The 27097-nt window shown below is 49.9% G+C and overlaps 1 protein-coding gene across 12 annotated transcripts in view; it reads right to left on the bottom strand.

The window, feature by feature from the left end:
* Window positions 1-27097, bottom strand: part of FGD2 (FYVE, RhoGEF and PH domain containing 2) — a 106011-nt gene that overhangs the window by 63040 nt on the left and 15874 nt on the right. For 5 of the 12 annotated variants that reach the window (XM_032462970.1, XM_032462976.1, XM_032462971.1 and 2 more), the window contains 14 exons: window positions 26016-26096; window positions 25188-25336; window positions 23757-23913; window positions 23404-23542; window positions 22838-22896; window positions 22444-22590; window positions 21627-21719; window positions 16093-16172; window positions 15976-16006; window positions 14921-15013; window positions 14157-14288; window positions 11294-11440; window positions 9961-10107; window positions 9013-9617 (listed from right to left, as the gene is read on the bottom strand). In XM_032462970.1, the coding sequence (XP_032318861.1) occupies window positions 9402-9617; window positions 9961-10107; window positions 11294-11440; window positions 14157-14288; window positions 14921-15013; window positions 15976-16006; window positions 16093-16172; window positions 21627-21719; window positions 22444-22590; window positions 22838-22896; window positions 23404-23542; window positions 23757-23913; window positions 25188-25336; window positions 26016-26096 (1671 nt within the window). In that variant the 3' untranslated portion in view covers window positions 9013-9401. Of the gene's footprint in view, window positions 1-9012; window positions 9618-9960; window positions 10108-11293; window positions 11441-14156; window positions 14289-14920; window positions 15014-15975; window positions 16007-16092; window positions 16173-21626; window positions 21720-22443; window positions 22591-22837; window positions 22897-23403; window positions 23543-23756; window positions 23914-25187; window positions 25337-26015; window positions 26097-27097 lie in introns of those variants that run through there. The other 7 variants (XR_004313549.1, XR_004313551.1, XR_004313550.1 and 4 more) reach the window with 4 other exon arrangements.

Here is a 27097-nt window from a genome sequence, read left to right as displayed (position 1 = left end):
TGAACCATAATTTCCAATTGGCTTCCATTATAATGTCTAAGATGTGTTCGTGGACTTATTCCAGTGCTGGTCTTTTTTTTTTTTTGGTGGGGGTGGTAATTAGGTTTGTTTGTTTGTTTGTTTGTTTAATGGTGGTACTGAGGACTGACCCCAGGACTAGAGTGTTAAGCATGCACTCTACCACTGAGCTATACCCTCCCCCCATCCAATCCAGTGCTGGTCTTGATCTAAGCATTGGAAGCCTGCTGCGGTGAATCCTCCCGCTCTGAGTCTGGGCTTGATGACAGTGAGAGAGAGGAAAGGTGATGAGTCTCCCTGAAAGGCTTGAGCAAAAGGAGCCCACTGAAGAACAGAGGAAGAGAAGTTACACTTACTGGGAGTCTCTGTGTCTGGGAGCCTCTGGGTGCTACACACACTGGCACAACCAAAGCAGACAAAGAACCCTTCTGAGAGGCAAAAGAGAAAACTGGAAAACAGAACCATATACAAATCATCTACTCATATGCTCAGCATTTTAACATTTTCTTTTTTTGTTTGTTTGTTTTTTAATGGAGGTTCTGGGGACTGAACCCAGGACCTCATGCATGCTAAGCATGTGCTCTACCACTGAGCTATTATCCTCCCCTCTTAACATCCTCAAAGCCCTTTTACACCCATTATATCATTTGACCCTTAAACAACCCTGTGAATGGACAGGGCACATATTGGTCATCCCATTTTATGAATAAGGAAGGAAGCTGAGGCCCCGAGAGCGAAGTCAGAAGGAGGTAAGAGAGTCAGATCTCAAACCTGTGTTTTAAAATTCTAAGTCTGATGTGATTATTGCCACTTCCCAGAAAGGTTACAGTGCATCTGGAGTCAGTTCTGGTTTCCTCACTTACCAGCAGTGTGATTTGGGGTGAGTTGCTGAATCTCTCTGTACTTCCCTATTCCCATCTGTACAATGGAGCTGGTGCATAGATTAAATGCACTGATACACTTAAAGCACATAGTAGGTGCTCGTTAAAAGTTAATGAGCCACCCCTGGGAACCCTTGTTTTTATTCCCAGAGATAAAGAGAGCAGGATTAGAATGTAAAAGATGGAAATAAGTGAATCATAGAGAGAAGAAGGTGAGGAGAAAAAAATCGGAGGCAGAAATGGCTCTAGCATGTTAGAGCGTGGTTTAGACAGTGAGAACAGGAAGGGCGTGACCAGGCAGAGGCCAGGGTCAGGCCAGGAGCACCAATAAGATGATGCCCTCACTACCTCCACCTTGGCCATCAACGTGCAGAAGTTCATTGTTCGTATAGGCCTAAGGCCAGCTGGCAGCTGGCCCAGGACAGAGTATGAGGTCAGGCAGGGGAGAGGAGAGATGGATTAAGGCACCTGGGCCATCTTGAGGGTTGCAAGCTCAAGACAAGGACAGGTGAGCAAAGTGGCGTCATTCAGTTTCCTCAGACTAGACTCCATGTCCAGTGGCATGCTGGCAATAAGTAACAACCAGATTTGTTGGGGGATAAAAGGTGAGAGAGGGGCTGATTTGCTAGTTTCCATGATGTGGACACTCCTATTATGGCCAACTTCAAAAAGAAGTGGGGCTCTAGGGTCTAGCCATGGGGGAGAGACAGGCAAAGAAGTGAGGTCACAGTCGGAGTTAGGAGACCCTTGTCCTGGTCCCTGAGAGAGTCCACAGAAGTGCCACATGACCTTGCACACATCATTGCACCTCTCTGACCTCCAGTCACCTCAACGGAAGAGAAATGGCACCTGCCGTGTTGGTGGCCTGACAGTGCTAGTGTGAATCCAGGCGAAAGGGTATTTTTTGAGCACTTACTATGTGCTAAGTTCTGGGATACAGAGATGAATAAACCAGCTCTGAGAGGCAGCCAGGGGCTAGATCACAAAAGGCCTGATGGACTGTAGGAGGGAGCCATCAGATGGACTTCTATCCATGACACCACCAGAATGTTGGGACCAGGACCCCTGCACTGAGGTTTCAAATGGAGAACTCCTTTGGCTGCTGTTTGGGGTAAGACCACCAGGGGGCGAGTGTAGGAGCAGGGAGAGCAGCTCTTGCAATCAATCGCTTGAGAGAGGGGATGGTGGCTTGGACCCGAAGTGTGAGAAGTGTGAGGGGCTCCATTTGGAGTATATCCTGAAGGCAGAAGCAACTAGACTTGCTGCCGGAACAGACTACCCCAGGAATGTAGCTACATAAAGAGCACAGCTAGTAGTAACTCCCAGCTATTGAATTCCTCCCCTGGATCAGGAGCTTTCCCTGCATTATCTCATTTGGTTTTCCACACCATACCTGCAAGGGGGCATTGTACAATCTACTTTTGATAAATAAATGGAGGCTCAGAGAGGTTGAGTAATGTGCCCAATGTCCCAGAGGAAGCCCACAACAGAGCTGGGAGTTGAGCCTTTTCAACTGTCATGGGTGCCCCTCCCATCACACCAGCCGCCCCTTGGACTTTGGAAGGTAGGTGCATAATAGGTGCTTAAATGCTCATGTCTGTAAAATATTTGCAAGTACAGGCCCTTATTTCTTTGCATTCATAAATTCCTCCAGCTTCCCTGAGGTATAATTAACAAATGAAAACTGTATAGATTAAAAATGTCAACATGATGTTTTTGGTACATTCATAAACTTAAAAAAAGTTGTAAGCACTACACACCCACCAGATTGGCTAAAATTAAAAACAAACAAAAACAAAAACAAAATCCCTGACCGTGCCAAGTGGTGGCAAAAATGTGACACTGGGAATTGGCACCACTGATGGTGGGAATGCAAAATGTACAGCCACCCGGGAAGACAGCTTGGCAGTTTCTGAGAGAGTTAATCATACGCTTACCGTGTGAGCCAGTGATCCAGCTGTAGGTATTTACCCTAGAGAAGTGAAAATATCCTCACACAAAAACCTGAACATGAATGTTTATGGTTCATAGCAGCATTACTCATAATTGCCCCAAACTGAAAATAATCCAAAGGTTCTTCAGCTGGTGAAGGGTAAACAAACTGTGGTATACCCACAAAGGGGACACTACTCGGCAGTGGAAGGGAACAAAGTACTGGCTCATGAACATCACGGATGAGTCTCAAACACACGAGGCTGAGTAAAAGCAGCCAGACTCCAAGTCTCCATACTGTACGATGCCATATACATGACATTCTAGAAAAGACAAAACTATAGGTCAGAGAACAGAGTAGTGGTCGCCTGGGGCCAGGGGACGAGGGGACAAGGTGACCACAAAGGGGCAGCGCAGGGAAACTTCTGAGGCGACAGAGCTTCTATGTTTTCACTGTGGTGGTGGTTACATAACTGTACCTTTTGCCAAAACTCACAGAACTATTCTATAAAGGGTGGATTTGACCATATGTAAACTCTCTCAATAAATCCTAACTCATTTAGTGCCACAGTAAGGCCACTTCCCATACGCCCCACTCAGACTAACCACCCCGGGAACTCTTGGGGAACAGGGCCAGGGCTCCTGAGTTCAAGAAATGGTCCTGCTCTGAGGGACCTGTGCATCACTGGTGAGCTTTAAAATGCTGATGTCACAGCTGGGGTTCTAATTTAATGGCCTTGGGGTGCGGCCTGGGCATTAAGTTTTTCAAAAGCTTCCCAGGTGACTCAAATGGCCTAGACACTGAGCTCCCTAAGAGCAGGGACTATGATTTATTCAACTTTGTATTCCCAGATACTCCATAAATGTGTGCCCTACAGCACATGGAGGCAGATGGCACAATATGAAACTGAAGGACTGTAATAATCACATGTGGCCACCACTGTTCTGAGTGCTGGACACAGAGTCACTCAGTTGACCCCTCCACCCCCAGTCCCCAGGGAGGTAGGACCATGACTAACCCCCTTGACAGGCGAGAAGACCCTGGCCCACAGTAATGAAGTCTCACTCAAGACTACATAGCCAGTAAGCAGAGCTGTGTGGTGGCCTGGATCCACTAATTGCTGAGAGATACTGCCCCCCAGTGCTGGCAAGGGGCAGACTTTGGAATCAGATGAGCTAGAATTTGAGTCTAGGCTCATTACTTAGAGGCTAGGTGACCACGGACAAGTTATTTAGCCTTGCTTGGTTTCACCTTCCTCATCTGTAAAACGCGGACACTTGAACTGATGCCAAAAGACTGTTACTGAATGAATGAGATGACGTGTGCTAAGTGCTCCCTGTGTGGTAAATACTCAATAGTGCTGGCAAGGATGAACGTGGGAAGAAATGAATGAATGAATGAGTGAATGCCATTCCCAGAGCGCCAGGGCCAACTCCTTGTGCCTGGCCTGCAGAAGGGAGATTTCCAAGGAGGGAAGGCAGGGAGAGGCAAGGTCTTCTGCTGAGTTGGGGTCCACTAGGCAGGCCTTCCAAAGGTGCCCCACCCTGGCATCTGTCAGCCTTCTCTCCTACCCCTGAGCTCCCCTTCCAGGGTTGGGGCATGTGGGCACCAGAGCCACCAGACTGTTAGGGGAGCTTCCAGCCTTTTAGAAGTAAGGACCTTCAGTAGTGAAAATTTGAAGCCCTTAGGGTCTTCACTGCCTGATGGAGCCGGACCCTGGGACAAATAGGGTCACTGGGTGAGTGAATCCAGGGTGAGGTGCAGCCAGGGAAGGTCAGGGACACCCCCAGGTGGCACAGACCCCTTTGAGCTCCCAGAAGAGCCTTGAGGACAGCACTCTCTCAGTGTTCATGGCTTTCTGGTTGGACCCTGAGTTCTGCCAGGTCTAGGCTCTGCTCCTCCCCCTGGTCACTGCACATTTCCACATCTTCACACTCATTTGTGGAATAAGGGACTCTATTCTGGCTGGGTGCTTCTAGGCTGCACTTCCTAGTGGCCACTGGAGCACACCACCTCGGCTCTGGCACTGATATCTAGTGACCCCATGTGGTGGCAGGTCAGGTCCCTGGGAAGGAGGGCAGGGCAGGTGAGTCTTCCTTTGGTCCTTCCTTTATTTTTCCCTTAACACGGGAAAGGTACTTTTGGTGTTGTGATTATAGAATACATCATATGGACAAAAAAATTCAAATACCACAGAAGCAGCTAAAAAAGAAAGAAAAACAGCTACATGTAAAGTGTGTTCTGTACCCCTCTAAGTGGTGCAGATCTAAAATATCTTCATCCAAGCAGGAACAAACATTCTACAGCCCAGTGGTTTGAAATGCTGCCCCTTCTACCCCATGTTATGTGACCACAGGCGAGGTCCTTAACCATCAACGCCTCAGTTTCCTCATCTGTAAGATGAGGATTTGGATATAGTGTCTACTTCTAATGTTATCAAGAATTAAATGCAATAATCTCCACCAAGGCCTAAATTCAGTGCTCGACACACAGTATTTAAAAATGTTAGCTCCTTCCACCTCCTAATTCCCCAAATCTGTGAATATGCTACCTCGCATGGCAAAATGGACTTTGCAGATGTGATTAAGGTCAAGGGCCTGGAGCTGGAGCCATTGCCCTGGATTATCCAAGGTGGGTCCAAGCTAACTCCATGGTCCTTTAAAGGGAAGATGTGACAATGAAAGGAAGGTCAGGGAGGAGCAATGTTACTTCCATTTGAAGATGAAAGAAGACCATGAACCAAGGAAATGGCCTCCAGACAGTGGGAAAAGACAGGGAAACAGATTCTCCCTAGAGCCTCCAGAAAGGAACACAACCCTACTGACATCTTCATTTTAGCCCAGTGTGACCTTTGAAGCTGTACAGGAAGAAATGTATGCTATTTTAAAAATACTACATTCGTGATACCTTTTTGTAGCAGCAACAGATAACTATACACAAATAAACAAATAAAAATCAACAGTATGTTCATCACCGAATACCCTATTATAAAATATAAATGTTCAAGTTCCTATTCACAATAAGAATGAGGTCCTTAGAAATAAACCTAAAAAAGACAAAAGAGAACAGAACAAAATATCATCAAAGGATATAAAACAAGACTGAAATAAATGAGAAGACATATCATGGACATAAATTAGAACACTTTATGTCATAAATATGTCACATCTGCCAAAAGTAATCTATAAAGTCAATGTAATTACGATACCAACAGGACTTTTTATGAAACTTTACATTTATCTTTAAATTCAAATGAAAGAGAAAATGGACAAGGATAGTCAAGAGAATGTTGATGAAAATAAACACTGGGAGTTGTGCCCTCTCAGATATCAAGGCTATTATAAAAGAATATTAGACAACAAATTCTTCTTATAGGGAAAATAAAAGACCAATGGAACAGAATGAAAATAAAACAATACATATAGAATATTTCCACTGATACAAAATTTAAAGAAAGGCAAAGCTAAAGAATATATTGTGTAAGGATACATATACATGTAGAAAAACGCAAAGAAAACCACAGGACCCATTACCATAAAAATTGAGAGGAAGGCGCGATGGGGATAAGATCTGGGGGTGGCATGCAGAAATGCTCTAAGATGTTGTTAATGTTCTGTGTTGTAAGACAGCTGATGGTTTATTATGTTGCTTTATCATATTATAATACTTAATTTTGTGTGTATGTCTCCCTTTTCTGTGTGTATGGCAAATTTCACAATAAAAATATTTTAATGACAGTAGAGAAAAAAAAAAGTTAGCTCCTTCTGTAGGTATTGCTCACTTAACACCTCACAGGCATCTTCCCAGGTCAGCACACTAAGATCTAAGCCTTTCCGTTGAACAGCCGCATGGCTCTCCACTGCGTGTGTGCAGCAGGTTGCCATGAGTTCCCTCTTGAGGGGCACCAGTTTATTTGCTGAGTATCCTTTGGATGGATGTTTCCAATTTGTAGGACTTGTGTCCAATTTGGGGGACTATTGTAAACAATGTGCATGAGTCTTGTCACACTGATCTGCCTCCTTGGGGTAAATTCTCAGAATTGTAACTGCCGGTCAAAAGGGTTAGAATGGTGGGGTGTGTGCAGTTAGAACGTCAGGGTGCCAATGCTTAGAATTTTGGCGTGTGCACGATAAAAATGTTAGGGTACAAGGGGCTCAGTCCTTGGACCCCTTCTTTTTCCTGTTTCACATGCACTTTAAACCCCACGTCTGGAAGACAGCTCCCACATTTACACCCCCAGCCCAGACCTGGTGCCTGAGCTCAGATACCTAACCACTGGCCACGACAGTGAGTGGGCACCTCAGCTCTAACCTGTCTATGACAGAGCCCCTGGCAGATTGCTGCTCCCCAGTCTGCTCCTTCCACAGTCTCTTCATCTCATTTAGTGGCAGTTCCATCCCCCATGTTCTCAGGTCAGAAGCCTTAGAGTCACCTTTCGATCCCTCCTTTTCTCCTGCCATGTTCACTGTGTAAGGGAGTCTCTTCCACTCTACCTTCAAAGTAAATCCAGAATCCAATCCCTCCCCACCACCTTCACTGCTCCAGCCCTGATACAAGCCACCTCCCCTCTCACTTGGATGGTTGTGACAGCCTCTAAACTGCTTCCACCCTCATCGCTTTTAGTCTATTTCAATAAGCACAAGAATAGGGTCTGCTAAAACAAATCAGACCCCCAGTGACTCCCCATCTCATTCAGCCTGCCTCCCCCAACCCCTGCCCTTAGTTTACTGATGATCTGATGTCTTCCCTTCTGACCTTGCTGCCCACTCTGCTCCAGCCGCACTGACCTCCTCACTGTCCTTTGCATGCACAGAGGCAAGCTCCCACCTCAGGACCTTTGTACTTGCTGTTCCCACCAACCTGGAATGCTCTTCAACTAGATAACTGTGTGTTTTCCTCCCTTCCTTCTTTCCTTGAGGTTGTTTTTCAAACACTGACTTCTTGGTGAAGTCTTCCTTGATTTTCTTTTAAAAACTGACACACACACACACGCACCCTTCTTTCCCCCTCTGCTCCCTTTCTTGCTTTTCTTTTGCTGGAGTGACCAACCATTCTGGTCTGCCTGGAACTGAGGGGTTTGATTTGTCACTCTATTAAAGCACTTATGACATCTGATATGCTCTACATTTTATGTACTTATTTTGTTGAATAAGAATATAAACTCCACCTTGGGGGGAATAGCTCAGTGGTAGAGTGTGTGCTTAGCATGCATGAGGTCCTGGGTTCAATTTCCAGTACCTCCATTAAAAAAAAAAAAAAAGACTATAAACTCCACAAAGGCAGAAATTTGTCTGTCTCCGTAATGGCTCTGTCCCCAGCACAGGACGTGCACTTGACTCACAGAAGGTGCTTAACAAATACCTGCTGAATGAAGGGATGAACTTACGGCCAGGCCAGCCTGGTCTCCCTGACAGACTGTACCAACTAGGTTTTCTTAAGCTTTTTAAAATATCCTACAGAAAGGAGGTGGCCTCAAGTTGCGGGTGGGGGAACAAAGAGTGTGAGTCTGGAAAAGGGCAAAGATCTATGAATTGCCTGTTTCTTTTTCAAGGGCAGAGCCCAGCAGCAGCTGAGCCTGATGGAAGCAGGTTAGGGTGTCACAGCCCAGGCTGGGGCCCCTGCATGTGGCCTGCTGGTCACTGTCACCCCCTAGTGGTCTCCTATGAAAAAGCAGCTTCGTTCACCAGCCAAAGGGCCAGAGGTGCTCCTGCCCTACTCTCCTGCCCCCACCTTTTCCCTATTGTCTTTCCCCCTTTTCTTCACTCTTTCGCCTCCTTTTCTGCTTGGCCTATTGCTCTGCTACCTGATAAACAGAGCTTTGATCTTAGTGCACCAGGTTAAAACCTCACTCTGGCATCCACCAGCTATGTAACCTTGAGCCAATGACTAAACCTCTCGAAAACTCAGTGTCCTCATTTGGAAAATGGGGATTACAAGTTCTCAGGGTAAAACAAGATAGTCCCCGTAAAACATCTAGAACAGTGCATGCCCCAGTAAATGTTTGATATTTACTATTACTGTTATTACTCTTGTGCTTGGCACTTAGTAGTTTGCCTGCTTTCTGCTTCATCCAGGGAATCCAGGCTGCACATCAGACTCATGTGGGTATCCCTAAAACATACCTATGCCTCTCTATCCCAGAACAGTCAAATAAGAAATCTTTGGTGACAGACACAGACATTGTTTTTTTTTTTTAATTTTTAGCTTATTTTTGTATTTATCTTTTCATTGGTATTTTTTAAAGCTCCCCAGGTGATACAAATGTGCAGCCCAAGCTGAGAACCACGCTGGTGACCACCAGTCCTGGGTTACATGGGACTTTCTCAGTTCTAGCACTGAAAGTCCCATGTCCCAGGAAGCCCCTCAGCCCTGGGCAAACTAGGATACTTCATTACCCCTTCCCCAAAGGCATGGACCCAGGTTTTCTGACTCCCAAATCAGGACACATAGTGTGAGCACAGACAACTAGAAATCGATTATTTGAAAGCTCAGCTTGGGGTGGTGGGTCAGCTGCAGAGTCACCCCATGGCAAGAGCTGGGCTCTGAGGGGGACAGTGACCAGCTGTGGTTCAGTCAGATAGGTCCCCGTCGTTGGGCCCCCTGGGGCTCCAGCCACTGGCTGCCCGCTCCATGGCTTTCACCCAGCGGCCCCTTAGCTCCTCGGTTTCAGCCTTGAAGGTGTAGAGCTGGCCTGACTGTTGCAGCTGGAAGACCCTGGGGTCTGCCTGGGATCCTGTGGTCACCTGGTAGCCCAGCAGGGGGATGGAGGTGTGAGCCCGCATGTCCTGGGAGGGGAGGAGAGAGCCATGGGCCACTGCCCTCCCATTTGGTGCCACTGCCTCAGACGGCTGATGGGAAGATACTAGCCACACACCTGCCTCTCACTCCCATACACCCATGAAGTAGGGTGGGCTGGCGGGAGGGCATCAGGGAAGAGAACTGTTCCTTGGAGTCTGGGCCCAGTTCTGAAAGCCACTAACCCTGTGACTCGAGGGAACCAGGTCCCCCCTGGGCCTCAGTTTCCTCATCTTGTATATGGGGCCAACAGTGTACAGCCTCATCCCACCCTCAACGCACCCAGGTACTGTGAGAGGGCCAAGGTCTGGAGGTGGTGGGTAGTGGCATTACCTGAGGGGCGGCATAGACATAGAGTACGAGGGGGTCGTCCCGGGGGATCACACACCAGCCCCGGGGCCCACTCTTGCCCCACTTGTCCCCGACGAGCTGCAGGAAGCTGCACATTAGGCTCTGCTCAGACCCTGCCACAGATCCTTTCTAAAACCAGAAAAAGGGACTGTCAGGGAACAGAGCACCCACTACGTGACAGATGTTGGGCTGGGGGCTCAAAAATCACTATTTCTAATCCTAATAGCAAGCCTGCAAGGAGGGGTTATTTGTTCCCGAGGTTCAGAAATATCCCATCATGGACTTCAAGTCACACAGCTGGCCAGTGGCAGAGCGGCGGTCAAACCCCAGCCAGCCTGAACTCAAGGCACATGCTAGGAGGGCTTATCACCTGTGAGTTGCCCCAGGGAGAAGAACTGGAGCTTGAGAAAGGGCAGACCATCCCCTCTTTCCAGGAGCAAGCTATGTGGACTAGTGGTCAGGGAGGACATGGACAGGGGCTGAACCTAGAAGAATGGGAAGGATTGGAAAGCGGGCAGATGTTGGTGCAAAGGAATCAACTTGAACCTGGGAGCTGAGTTCAGCTGGAATAGCGTGGGGTCTTCTCCCACCCCCAGGGACAATGGGATCAACCTGGCCTTTAATGAGTGAGGGGCACAGGGGCAGTGGTAACCAGTCCCTGGGTGAGGTAACATTGTATCTGCAGCACAAAGCTGAACACAGCTAGTGCCCTAGAAGCACCACCAGCAGCAGGAGCAGCCTGAGAGACTGTGGAGGTGGGGAGTGACTCAGCCCCAAGGGCAGCAGGAGAACATCTGTGGCAGAGATCAGAGCTGGCTCCTAATTCGCTGTGTGACCTTGGGAGAGTTGCTTCTCTGGGCCTGGGTCTCCATGGGATAGAACCAGCTGGTCCCTGAAGTCCATTCCAGTTAGAATGGAGTCTCCAGTCTGCCTCTTTCCAGCAGAGGGACCCTTACCTGGAGCCTCAGTTTCCCCATCTGTATAATGGAACATCAGCTCTCTTTCCCTCCTAGGGCTGTTGGGGCAGGGCACAGGGACATGAACAGGAACAGTCCAGAGAGGCTGTGCAATTATTGTATGGGGACAGAAAGGAGAGGTGGAGAGCCTAGATGAAAGCCTGGAGCCAAAAGTTGCTACCATTTAGTGACAGGCCCAGTTCTATCTTACTGAAGGAGTGGGGTCAGAGAGGATGTTTGTGGGCAGAGAGAGAAGGAGGGGGAGTGTGACCTCAGCAGGCTTATTCTCAGCACTGAGGACAGTGCCAGCATGTGGTGGGACCCCGCACACATTTGCTGGGCAGAGGAATGGCCCTCACCTCCAGGATGCCCCGTCTCTTGTCTTCCTTGTCCTCAGGGAGCACGTTTCCAGTGAGGAAGGTATAGCAGTCCAAGCAGACTCGGTTGGGCCTGTTGCTGTCGTATTTGAGCTCAGCCCGGTAGTCGGAGCACCTGGCACACACCACCTGTGGGAGGATGGGCAGGAGGGGTTTGAGGGCTGAAGTGAGGCAAAGAGTTTCCTGTTTGTGAGGTGGGGCGGGAGAGCAACCAGGGACCAGAGGAAGAAAAAGCAAGCTTCAGAAGAGGGACAGAGGCAGAGGCCCAGCTGCCTGGAGGCTGCAGTGCAGGGAGAGAGCTCAGATTCTGGGATAGAGATCTGGCCCCCACAGCAGGGGTTTCAGCTTCTCTTCCCTTTAGATCAACTCTGGGAGGGCAGCTATTGATCCCAGGGGCTTGCCCTGAGCACAGACCTCACGTCTGAGCACTTCTCTAAGTGCTGGCTCTCCCCTCTGCCACCTCACCTGAATCACAGCGACTCCACTAGGCGACCAGTGCTGGGGCTATTACCCTTACCTAACAGTGAGGGGGCAGTGACTTGCTGAGGGCCACAAAGCTCACTGGCAGCAACTGGCCCTCCCCAAATAGGACATGTCTTTAAAGTTCCACAGTTTAGCATTAAGATTCATGCAGATTTTACAGTCCACTCACTCCAAGAGTTGAGCGTGTTCTGATGCAAAAATGATGGGCTGGTTGTTTTTGACGGTGAGACCTGCCATGTGTAGTCTGTGGAGTGGGGCCCACTCGCCAGCCCACCATGGAGAAGCCCCCAAGAAGGCCGTTGTGGATCATATGGAGGTGACCAGGTGAGAGGCATGAGAAGACTCGGGGAGAAACACAGGTGCTGCAGGATGTGACTTCCAGGAAGACTGGGGTGTCACAGTGTGTCTGGGATGTGGGAATGGAAATGGGGGGCAGGAAATAGAGACGAGGAGGAAAAGTTACTCATTAGGGAGCTCGCCTGTGTGCCCAGCACAGCACATGGCCTGGGAGGGACCCGCAGGACAAGGCCTGGGCTTGCCCCACCTTCACTAGGATTCCCGTCTGGCGGGCGGCTTGGCAGAAACTGGGCACCCAACCACCGAAAGGATGACTCACAGAGTACAAAGGTTCGCACGGGCACGAGAAACCCCAGAATCAGGCCAAGGATGCCTCACACAGCCCCATACATGGGGCTTCAACAACCTTGGGAGTATTTTTTTTTAATGGAGATTTAAATTTTTAAAGTATTATTAGTGTGTATTTATTATCTCCTCTACCAACTTTTTATTTTGAAAAATTTAAAACTTGAAGTTGAAAGGATGATACAATGATACCCCCTGAAATTCACCAATTGTGAACATTTTTGCCACATTTGATTTCCTTATGTGTGTATGTATACATGTGTGTTATTTTTCTGAACCAAAGTATAAATTACAGTCATCATGACACTTCACCCTTAAATATGTAGCTGGTGTCTCCAAAAAAACAAAGGCATTCTTCTGCATATCCGCAATGTCATGACCACACCGGGGAAATTTAACACAATACAATATTATTCTCTATATATACCTCATAATCAAATTTGCCCCAATGAGCCCAATAATGATTTCTGTTTTTCCCGTGCAGGACCTGATCAAGGGTCATACATTTCATTTAGTTCTCAAAATATTTCATTTCTTTCCTGTACCTAGGAGGCAGTATGAGGGTGTTGTTATATTGTTCTTTGTATTTCTTAACTATTTAAAATAATTTTTTAGGAACTACTTACAAAGTTGCAAGTGTGAATCAACTCAACTCTTATTTACAGATGTGACTCACCAAAAATGGTAGCTAATCCCCGGATCCTTTCTATTTGGCTCTGGGATGGAACTTACATCTGAACATAGGTGTGTCCCAGGCCTAGAAATTTACTTTGTGTCCTGATTACAGTATAACATACTCTGGGGACACCTCCCTGACTAGTCCCAACCTGCCTAGCTGGTCTCCTACTGTCCCAAGATCATTAAAGACTGAGGTCATAAAGGGCTTCTCTGTTTGCAGAGTAAATGGAGGGGTCAACAGAGAACAGCTCAAATACAGCAGGTGCTTTAAAAGCAAAGCAAGGTCTGCCTCTGATAACTGGGCCTGAACTGATTAAGAGGGAGGCATGGGCGTGGTTTCTTCCTCAGTCAGCTGGTAGCTCTTCCTCCGAGTGAGGCTGCCTGAGCAACTGAGGAGGGGGAAGGAAAGAAAGACAAGGAGAGGGAAGGGGGTGAACCTTCTCTTGTTGATTCCTCACTACCATCCTGGAGGTACGTATTAATAATCCCTATCGTATAGCTGAGGAAATGGAGGCTTGAACATGGAGGAGAGAGGTAGCAGCAGAACTGACCAGATGCTGGAGTGCTGAGGGCTTGCCAAGAAGAGGGGACCATCAGCTGAGGTCAGTCAAGAAGAGAGGATGGCAGGAAAAAAAAAAAAAAAAGAAGAGAGAACAGCAAGGGGAGGGCTTGTAACAGGCATGGGGCTGATGAGGTGGTGGGTGCAAGGCTGGAGAAGGGCTGATGGGTTTGGATGCCCCCATCCTGGAACTGGAGATCATTTCCTGGTCCTGGGCCCTGGGGGTTTTGGGACGCAGACCAATTAGTAGGGTCGGCTTTGGCGAGTGTCTTGAGCGAGTCGCTTAACCTGTGTGAGCCTCCTGTTCCACCTGCGCGGGCTAAGAGCAGGCTTGCTTCCCAGGTAGGCACTTGTGAGGTCCAAACAAGGGAACTCATGTGTCCTGCCCAGAGTTAGCGCCCATAGGTCAAGTGGGCAGAGATGGCAGGGAGCGGGAGGCGGAGGCCGAGGTGGGGCGGGGTGCAGTGCGGCTTGAGTACTCACATAGCCGCAGGCCCGGCAGTGGTGGCGACGGCGCTTCAGGGCGTTGAAGGGCTCTCGGCAGCGCATGCACATGGTCACCATCTTGTCCCGGACCCACTGTGGCGCCCGGAGGCCTAGCTCCTCGGACTGCAGCTGTGGGGCAGCAGGGCGGGCACTTCACGTCCCTCTTCGGCTCGCTCCCTGAGGCCCTGAGCCCTCTACCCACCTGCTTGAGGCAGGGATTATGTGTGCTGTGATTCCCAGTAGCTCCCACATGAAGTGGACTGAACTGATAAAGACCATATGTTACGTCAGTTACTATTTTTCCTATTCCACAAGTGAGGAAATTAAAGCCCAGTGAGGTCAAGGGACTTAGCAAGAACACCCAGCAACCCACACCTCAGATCTCAAATCAAGTCATAGGCACTACACCGCTAACACCCCACCTTCCTTCCGCCTTCCCTTAGTCTCACATTTTTCAGGCACTTTCAAAACCCAAACCTGCGCGCGCGCGCGCGCGCGCACCCCCCCCCCCCAGCCAGAATTACACATATAGAGTAAAATCTTTCCTAGGCATATAGCACAAAGAGTCTCCCAAAGAAATTTTTTGCTAACGTGGGACCTCTGGCACTGAGTTTCTGAGTACAGCAATGTTAGGATGTGTGGGCTTCCTCTGGTGGGTAACGCTGGCCAGCCCTCAAAGCTGGCCTGGATAGAACAAAGAGAGGGAATCATTTCCTGTGTGAGGCTGGTGGTTCCGGAAAGGATGCAGAGCCTTCAACTACCTCCTGCTCCTGAGGGTCTCCCTCAGGGCTCTGGACTGCAGCCTTGAAGGTTTCATTCCGCTTCTCGATTTGGTCAATGGCTGCTTGGAAGGCCTGAGGGGTTGGGCACAGGGAAGTGGTTATGGGGGCGGCGAGGAGGGCTTGTTCATCTGTCCAACTACCCACACATTCAACAAATACTGCTGTAAACTTACTGAGTGCTGGACACTGGATTCTAAGCGCACGTTGGTTTTAGGGAGGAAAAACTATTAGCCCCAGATTACAGAAGTGAAAACTAAGGCTCAGAGATGTTAAATGACTTACCCCCGGCTACCCAGCTAGGCAGTGAGACAGCAAGATTTAAACCCTGGTCTAACTCTAAACTACCATAGAGCAACGCTGAGGGAAAGTAGGAAGCGTCTGGGCAGAGGACGGCACGTGCACGCACGGCACGTGGTGCACGCACGGCACGTGGTGCACGCACGGCACGTGGTGCACGCACGGCACGTGGTGCACGCACGGCACGTGGTGCACGCACGGCACGTGGTGCACGCACGGCACGTGGTGCACGCACGGCACGTGGTGCACGCACGGCACGTGGTGCACGCACGGCACGTGGTGCACGCACGGCACGTGTGCACGCACGGCACGTGGTGCACGCACGGCACGTGGTGCACGCACGGCACGTGGTGCACGCACGGCACGTGGTGCACGCACGGCACGTGGTGCACGCACGGCACGTGGTGCACGCACGGCACGTGGTGCACGCACGGCACGTGGTGCACGCACGGCACGTGGTGCACGCACGGCACGTGGTGCACGCAACGCACGGCACGACGTGCACGCACGGCACGACGTGCACGCACGGCACGACGTGCACGCACGGCACGACGTGCACGCACGGCACGACGTGCACGCACGGCACGACGTGCACGCACGGCACGACGTGCACGCACGGCACGACGTGCACGCACGGCACGACGTGCACGCACGGCACGACGTGCACGCACGGCACCCCTCCCCCGCAGCCGGGGTAGGGAAATCGGAATCATAGGGGCCCTGGAGCGTTTTGTTACCTGCATCCAGGCGATCATTTCCTCCTGGGACCTGCTCGGGAAGTGAACACAAGTGTTAGCCGGGCAGCGCCTCCTTGTTTTCCTGCCCCGCCCGGCCCCCAGCCCGCGCCTGCCTACCGGGCCTGCAGCTCCAGGGTGCGCTGCTTCCCGGACACCAGGAAGGAGTGGGGGAACTCGGCATCAGTCAGCTCCCGCACCTGCTCGGGAATGGGAGGAACAGACGCTCAGACTTGCTATACCCCACCCGCCCCGTAGGCACTGTCAGTGAGGGAAGTGGAGTGTGACCCAGGAACCATTCAATTTTGAGAAACAGGGAAAGGGAGCTTTTTCAGCGCATCCTAATCCTGTCAGGCCAAGTAAATACACCTGCATCCTAGCCTCGTTCTATAGAGCAAGTGGGACTTAGGGCTCCTGGAAGTTCAGCAGTAGCAAGTTGGCCCAGTGGAAAGTAGGGATGATGGGTCCTTACAAAGGAATCACCAAAGATGAAAACTGGGTTATAAATTGGATTTGGGGAATACAGCTTTTTCAAGAGTAGATGTAGGGCCTGGAATAAGACCTTCCCCATACAGTGAATGAAGGAATCAATCACCCAATTCGTAGATCCAACAGAGCCCCCACTTCCTGTCTTTCACCGTCTTGTCCCAGAACTCCACACGTCCTGAGGCTGTTTTGGAAGCCGCCAGTCACAGCAGCTTCTACTGTTTGTCTGCCACTGAGCACTCCACACATGTTCTCACTTAATCCGCACAACTGGGGACCCCACTGATCACTAATTCTAATGCTTAATGGCCATGATGTGCCCCTGAGGGCAGTGCCTGTCACCAGCTACAGTCCCCTGGGACAGCTACATCTGGTCAGGTCTCTGTGTTATCTACCAGTTGACAAAAAGTATAGGGGAAAGTGGGACATGCTGACAACAGTGGTGTGGTCAGCAAAGTCCAGACTGTGAGAAACTAAACCAGAGAAATGATCTGATTTCTTCAACTAATAAATGAGACATCTGAAATTGACACATTGTAACTGACCATACTTCAATTAAAATAAATAAATAGGTAAGAAAAAAAGGAGAGGAAAGTGTTGATAAAAAGGGATATAAGAAGCATATCACAAATGATTCAAACATCAGCTGTGAGAAGACAATTATGAGACAGTCAAGGAAAACCAAAGGCTCTTAATGTTATTAAATAATTATTATTAATTTGTTAGCTGCAATAATGGAACTGTTAGCATCTTTTTGAGCAAAAAGAGAGTTCTTATCTCTTAAATACTTAAGTATTTATAGGTGAAATGATGACGTGTCTGGAACTTGCTCTTATATAATCCATTGGAAAAGGGGATTAAGAGGGGGAATGCTAAGGAAACAAGACCAATTTTGAGTTAATTGTTGCAGTCAGGTGATGAGTATATGAGGGTTCATCTTTTTTTTTTTTTTTTTTTGGCTTAAAAGTGTCCATAATAAAAAGTTAAAGAAAATCTTCACAGCAATCTTGGGAGGCATCCTTATTTAGGAGATGAGAAAATGGAGATCAGAGAGGGCAAGGGACCTGCCTAGGTCACACAGCACCTAAACGGCAGAATGAGGATTCAAACTCAGGTTTTTGGCCCCCAAGGGTAAGATGGAAGTCCATCTATTTCCTCTCTGCTGCCAGAGTCCAGTAAGCATAGACCTCTCCCAGGCAGTGTGAAGAGAAAGTCACAAAGAGATGCTAAGACACAGACCTAGAGCTCATGGACCTGGCATGGGGGAACTTGTCACTGAATCCACCTGACACTTGGGCCCTTCTGCTGTTCTCTGCCCCGTGGTGACCAGGCCTCGGCACATTTTCAGGCACCCCAGAAAGAATGACTGGGCACATGCTTGTATTAGGGCTAGTCTACACTTTGGGCCCACAGAACCAGTCCATTCCTTTTAGAAGGGGCCTGATGTGCTTTGTACTCGATATCCTTGACAAGGGGGAGGCTCTGAGGGTTTGTAAATGGAGAAGCTCATGTGGAGAGAGGTGTTTGGAAAGTCACTCCAGCAGCTGTATGTAAGGGTAAAAGGGCTGAGTCTGGGGGAAGTGGGAAAAACCAGCAGCCAGGAAGTGATACCGTGAATGGTCCAGGCCTGCCCAGGGCCTGCCTGCACCTGGAGAGAAAAGAGGTTCTTACCTAGGGGACAATATCAGGAAATCTGGCAAGACTCCAGGACTGATTGGGTGAGGAGAGGGGAGAAGGAAAAGAAGGGAGAAATCTAAGGTTTGGAGTCCACAGCTAGGAAGACATATGATTCTTTTAACAGAAAAAAGGGAACTGGGGGGGCCCCTGACCTGAGGGTCCAGGACCACCTCTGCAAGGGGGCAGGATGAAGATTTCTAGAGGACAGTTCCCCGAGGTCTGCTGTACCCAGGCTCAACCACCAGACTCCCTAGGTCTGGGCCAGTTCAGGCCCCTGCTAGCCCATACAGTGCCTTTGTGCTAATTAGAAAAAGACACCCCTTCTTTAACACTTTACTGACATCTGTTGGCTAACTGGCATAATATTCAGCTTTTGTTGAACTAGATGCTTGACTGCCACCTGCCGGACGAGAACTGTAAATATACAATCTGTGCTGTCTGCTGGGGATGAGGCATGCTCGTGCAGTGCACAACCCACACAGTTGTCCATGGAGATGCTGGGTGTGTATGTGCCCACACCCCATCCTTCTTCCCTGGCTGGCCCTGTGTAGGCACAACGACAGAACCCAGCCAGATCTTGGGAGCAAATCAGCAGCTGAGGACTAGGCCTCTCTGACATTCAGGAAGGAGGAGGCTGGGAGTCATGGGCCAGCGGGAACCATCATGGTGGTTAAAGGACAGACCTACCCCCAAACCTCAAACTCAGAAAATAGTTCCTACACGAACACGGGTGGGTGGACACCTCTGCACCAGGCAGGCCTGTGCCATCCAAGAGAGGGTGCTGTGTGGCCACTGGAGCACCAGACACACCCTGCAGGGACTGAGTTCACTGGGACTGGCGGACGCCAGGAACCTGGCACACTGGGCTCCTGAGCCCTCGACACACACCCTAAGCATCTGACACTCTCAGGCCCGTCTCTGCATACTTTCTCTTTCTGGCTCTGATTTGGTCTCTATATTTCTTGGCTTTTCTGTCAATCTCTGCCTTTCTTTTTTTATGCCTGGGTCTCTGCCAGTCCTAAGACAGGGCTGCCTGTCTCCATTTCTCTGTTTGTAACTCTCTATAACCTGAATTTCTTAGTCTCTCTCACCAAAGTTCCCAGACATACAAACTGCATACATCCTTGCCTCTGGGACATTCTGGACACTTCAGGAAGAAAAGCTGGGTGCCGCAGTGTGTGGGGCTGAATTCCTAAAAGAACTCAGTCAGCTGAGGTATGGGGGATGGGCTGTGAACCCCCAGAAAGTGCCCATGTGCCTCTATCGGCCCTTATCACCCTCAGGCTGTACCCCATCCCCAGGCCCTTGATTCAGCCCCAAGTACCAGGCAAGTCCAGTCAGGAGTAGGGGTAAGGCCCACCTGCTGGGGGCTCTCAGGGGCCCAGGGAGGGATTGTCCTGGCTCAAGTCCTGCCTGAAGCTCCCTCCTGGGGCAGATCCTGGGAGGTGCGTAGGGAGAGGTGGAGGTGGAGGCAATAGGGATAGGGAAGGGGGATATGGAAAGGCACCAAGATAGTCCAGATCTGACCTTTGCTTGTTCCAGCCCCAGACACTGGGATTCAGGAGCCATCAGAGAGAGGTGGTCAAGAAGGTTCCCCTACTATTTCCTCCACTGTGCCTGCAATTCTGCTCTATGCTTTACCCCTCTGGGTTGAAGCATTAGTAGGAGACAGTTTAGTATGGGGATTAGGTATAGAGGCTCTGGACTCTGTTATACCTGAGTTTGATCATGCAAACCAGGATTTGCTGTGTGACCCCCAAGCAAGTTACTTAACCTCTCGGAGCCTTGCTTTTTTTAACTTTTAAGAAAGACTTTTTTTAGATCAGTTTTAGGTTCACAGCAAAAATGAGAGGAAGGTGCAGAGATTTTCCCTGTGCCCACACATGCACAGCCTCCCCCATTAATAACATTTCCCCACCAGAGTGGTACATTTGTTAGAATCAATGAACCTGCGTTGACACATCATTATTATCAAAGGTTCACAGTTTAGATTAGGGTTCACTCTTGGTGTTGTACATTCTGTGGGTTTGGATAAATGTATAATGACTGGTATCTACCATTTTAGTACCATACAAAATAGCTTCCCTGCACTTAAAGTCCTCTGTGGTCTGCCTTTTCACCCCACCAACCCCTCATAACCACTGATCCTCTGTATCCATTGTTTTTTTCAGAATGTCGTATCATTGGAATCATACAGTATATACATGTAGTATGTATGTATGTATGTACGCTTTTCAGATGGGCTCCTTTCACTTAGTAATATGCATTTAAGTTTCCTCCATGTCTTTTCATGGCTTAACAGTTCATTTCTTTTCATCACTGAATAATATTCCATTGTCTGGATGTATCATTTTATTTCCATTTTTTAAAAAATGGGATTAATTACAGATATACCCAAACACAGGCAAACTGTACACAGTTATTCAGTGCAGTTCTCATTTGCAGACACTGACAACTGAGAGCAATTGAAATGCCCATCAGTAGAGGATTGGCTGAACGAATTATGATACATCTACACACAAGGATACTATGCAGCTATGCAAAAGGATGAGGAAATGACTAAGATACTGACATGCAACCGTCTCCAGAATTAGTAGTTAGTTTAAAAAGTCAAGTGCAGAATAGTGCATATGAAAAATACTCTCATTGTTTATGTGAAACAAAAGTAAGGAAGCCATACTGAATATATTGCTAGTTTGTGTATACAAAGACTGCCTTTGGAAGGCCTCACAAAAAGTGAAGGCTGCCTATAGGAAGGGAATCTAGGGAATGGAGTGGGGAGGAGAATTTTTATTGCATTTATTTTTGACATAGTTTAATTTTGGAATGTGTATTATCTATATTTTTTAGGTTATACGATTATTTTTAAAAGACTTCTAAAAGCCAAAAAACCCCCACAAAAAACTAGGGGTTTAGTAACTGCTCCTACATCACAGGGCTGTTATGAGGATCTGATGGGGTAATGCAGAGCCCAATCCACGGTGACCACCCAGTCCATGGGCACTGTTGTGAATGCTGTCCTCAGTCATTTGGGACCATCTCTGGATGAGGAAACAACTAAGCCACCCGCTGAGCTGACAGTGTATATTCTTCCTACTCAAAGTGTGGCCTGGGGAGCTGCGGTATCAGCATCACCCAGGAGCTGGTTAGAAAAGCAAAATCTCAGGGCCCACTCCAGACCTACTGTATCAGAACCTACATTTTTATAAGACTCCCAGGGGATTCACGCATGTACTACAGTTTTCCAAGCACTGGTGTAGAAGGCAGGGAAAGCAGATGGAGGCTGAGAGACGGGAAGGCCCTGGACAGGGAAGGCTGGGAGCCCAGCTGGGAGACCTCTAACCCCACACTTTTCCACCTTCACATTGGCCCCAGACCTGCCACACCTGTGTTCCTGGACTGAGACCCAGACTGGCCCCTCCTGCTACTCCCCGTACTTGATCCCACCCTGGGTGTGATGGGGTGCTGAGAGTGGTTGGGGCACCTCTCACCTTCATCCCGGCCACGTCAATGCGGGTCCTGACCTGGAAGTGGGCGCCCACCTGAATGACCCTGGGCACACAGTACAGCAGCATGTTGTTGAACTGCAGGAGACACAAGCAGGAGTATGTGTGCAGTGGCAGGGCAGGAAGGACAGTCAGGCGGAGCTTCCCTGACAGTAGGCTGAGCCCCCGGATCTCCCTCCCACTCGCCACACTCTGGGCTAGTTCTTGGGACATCACAACTGTGATGAGGAAGGGGTTGTCTAGCCCCCAACCCACCTAAGATAGTCACTGAACGATGCCCTACCTGTGAGCATCAAGGGACCACAGCAGACCTCAGAAACCTATTAGGCCTTTCTCATAGGGGCTGAGGGTGGCAAGGGTTGACGAGAGGTTATAGCTCCCCTCCCTAAAATCCAGGCAGAACCAGTTTCCAGATCTCCAGGAGACCCTGGCAATCCTTGCTTCTTCAGTGCAAACCTGGGCAGCTCTTCCTAGTAGCCAACCTAATTCCTTCCTGCTTTGCGCTCTCTAGAGCACAGATTAATACCACAGGCTTTCGAGCCAAAGAGACTGGGTTCAAATTCGGACTCTGTTGCTTTCTAGGGCACGTCTGAGACCCCCTCAGTTGGAAATCCCTGAGGCCTGGAGGCAGCATGTGACCAGTCCCAAATCACCCAAGTGCCAAAGCACAGAAGGACAGAGAAGCAGGCTCTTCTCTGTTCAACCTACAGTGCCAGGCAGATGCCAGGCAGGCAGGACCTGGGGCAGAGTGGCCCATGGACTTCCCTCCCCAGTGTGGGGCAGGCCCCCAGTTTCCTCCTACCAAGAAAAGGTAGCGCTCCATGGGGCCGCTGCGACGGAAGGAGATCTTGAGGACGGGGCCCTCTCGGAGCAGGGTGTTGGAGGGGTCTACTATGTCGTCCTCCAGGCCCAGGCGCTGGTACACTTCCCATAGTTCCTGCAGCCGCTCCTGTGGACAGGAGGTGCACCCTCAGCCAATGTCGGGCAGGGCCTACCTGCTTCTGGAAGGTTTGCTTTGAGTGGACAGGGACAGTGTGTGAGGAGGGCAGCAGTGGGCCAGGTGTCATGTGTCAGGATCAGGAGATGAGTGGATACACAGACCTTTACGGGCTGGGGGAGGCTGAGAGCTGCAGGGAGGAGGTGACAGGCCTCCTGGGGATGCCTGCTGCTCCTACCCCAAAGGCTGGGATGCTCACCATCTCAGTGATGGCTGTGTTGGAATGCTGAGCAGCTGAGAAGATCATGTCGAGTGCTTCTGAAATGAAGGTGGGGCCAGAGTTACCCCTGAAAATGAGGGACTGGTGGCTGAGGCAGGAGGTCTTTGAGGGTTAACCAAGTGGCCTCAGGGCCTGCTGTGAGCACCCTCAGGAGCAGCCCTGCCCTTGTAGCCTGGCACATGGGGTATCTGGATGATGGAGGCCATTTCCTACCCAGAGCAGAGAGACTAGAAGCCACTGAAAGACAGGGCTTAGGTGGTTGGCTTCTGTGACTTTGATTTCTCCCCAGATCCAGAGGGTGCAGGCATGGCTTTAAATCCCAACTCTACTCCTTTCTGGCTGTGTGACCTTGAGCAAGTCACTTAACCTCTCTGGGACTTAGTGTCTGTTTAAAAAATGGCTAATGCTATAGACAATGTCTATGAAACACCAATGATCAGTGTTGATGGCTGATGGTCATCATAACCATATTTGCAGGTGTTCCATAGATTATAAGAGTGGCTTGGGCCTCCCCAGCCCCTTGGGTTCCCCAGGGGTGTCCTCACTCTGCGCATCGGCCAGGTCTGGGGCCTGGGCTGGCAGCTTCTGGACGTATTCCTTCAGCAGAAGCTCATAGCGTGGGATTCTCTGCACAGGTTCCAGCATATGGTGCTGCAAGGTCAGGCTGCCTGAGGCCTCGCTGTTCTTGGGGAGGTAGAGGGAAAGGAGAGTGTGGGGATGAGAAGAGGGGAGGGGTAGGTCAGGCTGCCCTTGAGGGTCAGGGGAGTGGGCAAGGCAGGTGCTAAGGCCTGAGGAAGCAGCTGTGCTGGGGAGGTGCCCAAAATCGCCCAGGGAAATGGAGCCACTGCAGGCTAGGGGTGACAGTGCAGGCTCCACCCCATCCCCGCCCCGACCTCACCTGAATGCGGGTGAGAACGTCCTGGAAGGGTAGAGACTTGTCAGTCCAGGTGGCCAGCAGCTCAATGGCTCGCTCGAAGTTCTTGACATACTCACTGTACATTTTCAGGAAGGGGGCCAGCTTCTGGATCACATCGCCAATGCGGGGGGTGGTTGTCCTGCAGTAGGGGCCCAGGTATTGCCTTCAGCCTGGGGTCCTCTTCTCTTGACTCCAGGCAGGGTCAGGTTAGTCTAGGCCCCCTGAACCCCTGCAAAACAGCCTTTCTGCAGCACTTCTGGGAGCAGGTATAGGGGGCATGTCATTCTCACACACATGTATGGTTCACCCCCCTTAGACTGTGAGCCCCCTGAGGGAAGGTGCTGCTCTCTCCCATGGACTGGATTCCCCCAAAGGCCCAGCATAGTGTTGGGCCCACAACCAGTGTTCAATGACCACCTGGTGCTTGTTCATGCAGCAATAACAAGGGCCACATGCCAAGCATTACCCAGGACATGCTGCATATCTCATCTCATTGCATTCTCAAAACCCTGCATGGCGGTGGAGGGACAGTCACTGGCCCATCTGAGAGAGGAGGCAATCCAGGCTCAGAGGGGTAAGGAAGGGTCACTTAACCCAGGGACTGTTACAGCAGAGTGGTAAGGATCCACAATCTGGAGTGGACCTGCCTGAGTTTGAGTCCCAGTTGCACCACTCTTGCTGTGTGTTCTTGGGCCAATCACCTAGCCTCTCTGTTCTTCAATTTTCCTATCTGAAAAAATGTGCACGAGGGTAGGCAACCTCACAGGGTTGTCTTTTTTTTTTTTTTAATTTTTATTCCCCCCAGATTCTAAGGAATCATAAAGTAAACACATAATAATGAATCCCTATATATCTATCACTGGATTTAACAACTACTAGCATTCTTCTTTGCTGAAGAATTTTAAGGGGCATTCCAGACCTAATGGCATTTCTTTGGCAAGATACTAATTTCACTACTAACTACTTTAGTGCTCATCTCTGAAAATAGAGAGGGTTTCTTTCATAACCACGATGCCACCATCACACAGTGGGCTGATCTGAAGATGAAGTGAGTTAATAGGTGTAAATCCCAAGGCAGGGCATGTAGGAAGCCCTGCTAGCACTGGCTATTTGCACTGCCTCATAAGTTACTCAGCCTAGTGAGGACCTGATCCATCCCCTTCCCAGGATGGATGAAAACACACACACACACACACACACACACACACACACACACACACACACACACACACACACACACACGGCCTGCTGTGGCTCAATCATCCAAGCCCCTCACTGTGCAGACAGACCAAGCACAGAGGAAGAATGAGACTGCTGTGGCCACATAGCAGCAAGAGGAGAGGCCTAACAGACCAAACCCAGTGCCACTGGGGCTGCACCCTGACCTAGCCAGGTCACGCTGCCAAATCTCACCAGTCATCCAGCCGCTGCTGCAGCTCTGGGAGGAAGAACTGTGCATGGAACTGGTAGATGGAGGAGATGTTGGAGAAAATGAGTCTGACCACATCCTCAGGGAAGGCCTTGCTGCTGCGGGCCTCCTTCAGCAGCTCCTGGAAGAACACCTGCAGCCACTGATGGGTCACTGGGCCTGTGGCAGAGAGGGAACCCCCCCAAACACCTGCCCGGGGGGGGCGAGCACAGTTCCAGGGGTCTTTGGGGTCCCTCCCCAGATTGCTGAATGCTTCTACTTCCTTAATCTCCCATCACCCTTGCAACAACCTCAGGAAGAGATAGGCAGGGAAGACTGTATTCTGGCCACTTTACATATGGGCAAACTAAAGCCTAGAGATGCGGGGACTTGGCCAAAGGCTGGCAGGCTGATGAATGTCAGAAATGGGCCCATCTTGTGTCTGTCAAGGTCTTAGACTTCTCCAGACTCAGGAACCCACTGCTGATGTTCAATGATTTAGCCCTCTTATCTTGGCGCTCCTTGAGAAAGTGTGAAGGGCTAATAATGGTGAGGATGGCAGGCGCTGGGATGATAGATGAGGATGCTGTGTATGTATTCTGCTACCTGGGCAGCCAGCCCAGGTACCAAGGGTGGAATCAGGAGTGGTGCTAATGAGCTAAATCCCGATTTCTGCCCCAACTCCAGCCACTGGGTTAAAGGACTAAGGCTTCCTAGAGTCAAACCCCAGGTCCTAACTCTCAGTTCCTGTGAGCTGAGTCAGAAGGGAGAGCAGGGGTGGAGTGAGGAGATCCAGGTGCTGGGACTCAGGAGGGGGCATCCTGGCCACTAGCCTGGTCTAGCAGGTGGAGGCGTGCCACATAGGCCTGCTCTGTCTCCAGTAGCTCCTGGACGATCCTCTTCTCCTCAGGCTCCTGCAGGGGAGTTGAGGGGAGAAGGAGAAGGAGAGCTTTGGTCTCCTCTGATGGGAGCAGTCTCCAAAAATGCCCCAGTGAAACACACCACACGGGATTCACACCCTCCTGCAGTGCATCTGGGCTGGTGCGGCGACTAGCTGAGAGAGAACAGAGCAGAGTGAGGCTGTGCCGGTTCCAGGCCAAAGCCTTAGGAGGCCTGGAAGCTTCTGCTTGTGCTCTCTTGGGAGCATTAACTACCACATCCAGAGGTTAGCTGCCCTGACGAGAGGCCACATGGAGAGGAGAGGCCTTGGGACTACACGGAGAGAGAGGGGCACGGCTGTGCCAGCATCCCAGCTCAGCCCGGCTTTTTGGCTGTCCCTGCCCAGGCACCAGGCTTGAGAGATGAGCTATCTTGGGCATTCCCATCCTAGGCAACATCTGACTGACCCTGTTATGGACTGAATTATGTCCCCAAATTAATCTGTTGAAGCCCTAACCTTCAATGTGATTCTACTTAGAGATAAGGCCTTTAGTAATTAAGTTAACTGAGGTATAAGGGTGGGGCCCTAGTCCATTAAGACTGGTGTCCTTACAAGAAGAGAGGGCTACCAGGAGAACATGAGTACAGAGAAAAGGTCCTGTGAGGACACAGTGAGAAGATGGCTATCTACAAGCCAGGAAGGGAGCCTCACCAGAAACCAACCCTGCCAGCACCTTGTTCTTGGCCAGCCAGTCTCCAGAGCTGTGAGAAACTGTATTTCTGTTGTTTAAGTTACTCAGTCTATGGTATTTTGTCATGGCAGCCCGAGCTGACTAAGGCAAACCCCAAGTGAGACAATAGAAAAATCATCTAATACCATTCCAGTCAACCCATGAAACTCTCAGGAATAATAAATTGTATTTGGCCACTACATTTTGGGGTACTTTGTTATGTAGCAGTTGATCACCAGTATACACGTTAGGTACTACTATGATCACCACCCCCATGTTATAAATCAGGAAACAGACATAAAGGG

This window comes from Camelus ferus, chromosome 20 (assembly GCF_009834535.1).
Source record: "Camelus ferus isolate YT-003-E chromosome 20, BCGSAC_Cfer_1.0, whole genome shotgun sequence".
NCBI classification, from domain to species: Eukaryota; Metazoa; Chordata; class Mammalia; order Artiodactyla; family Camelidae; genus Camelus; species Camelus ferus.
Note: the sequence above shows the minus strand (reverse complement) of the source record. Positions and strands in the feature narration are given on the sequence as shown.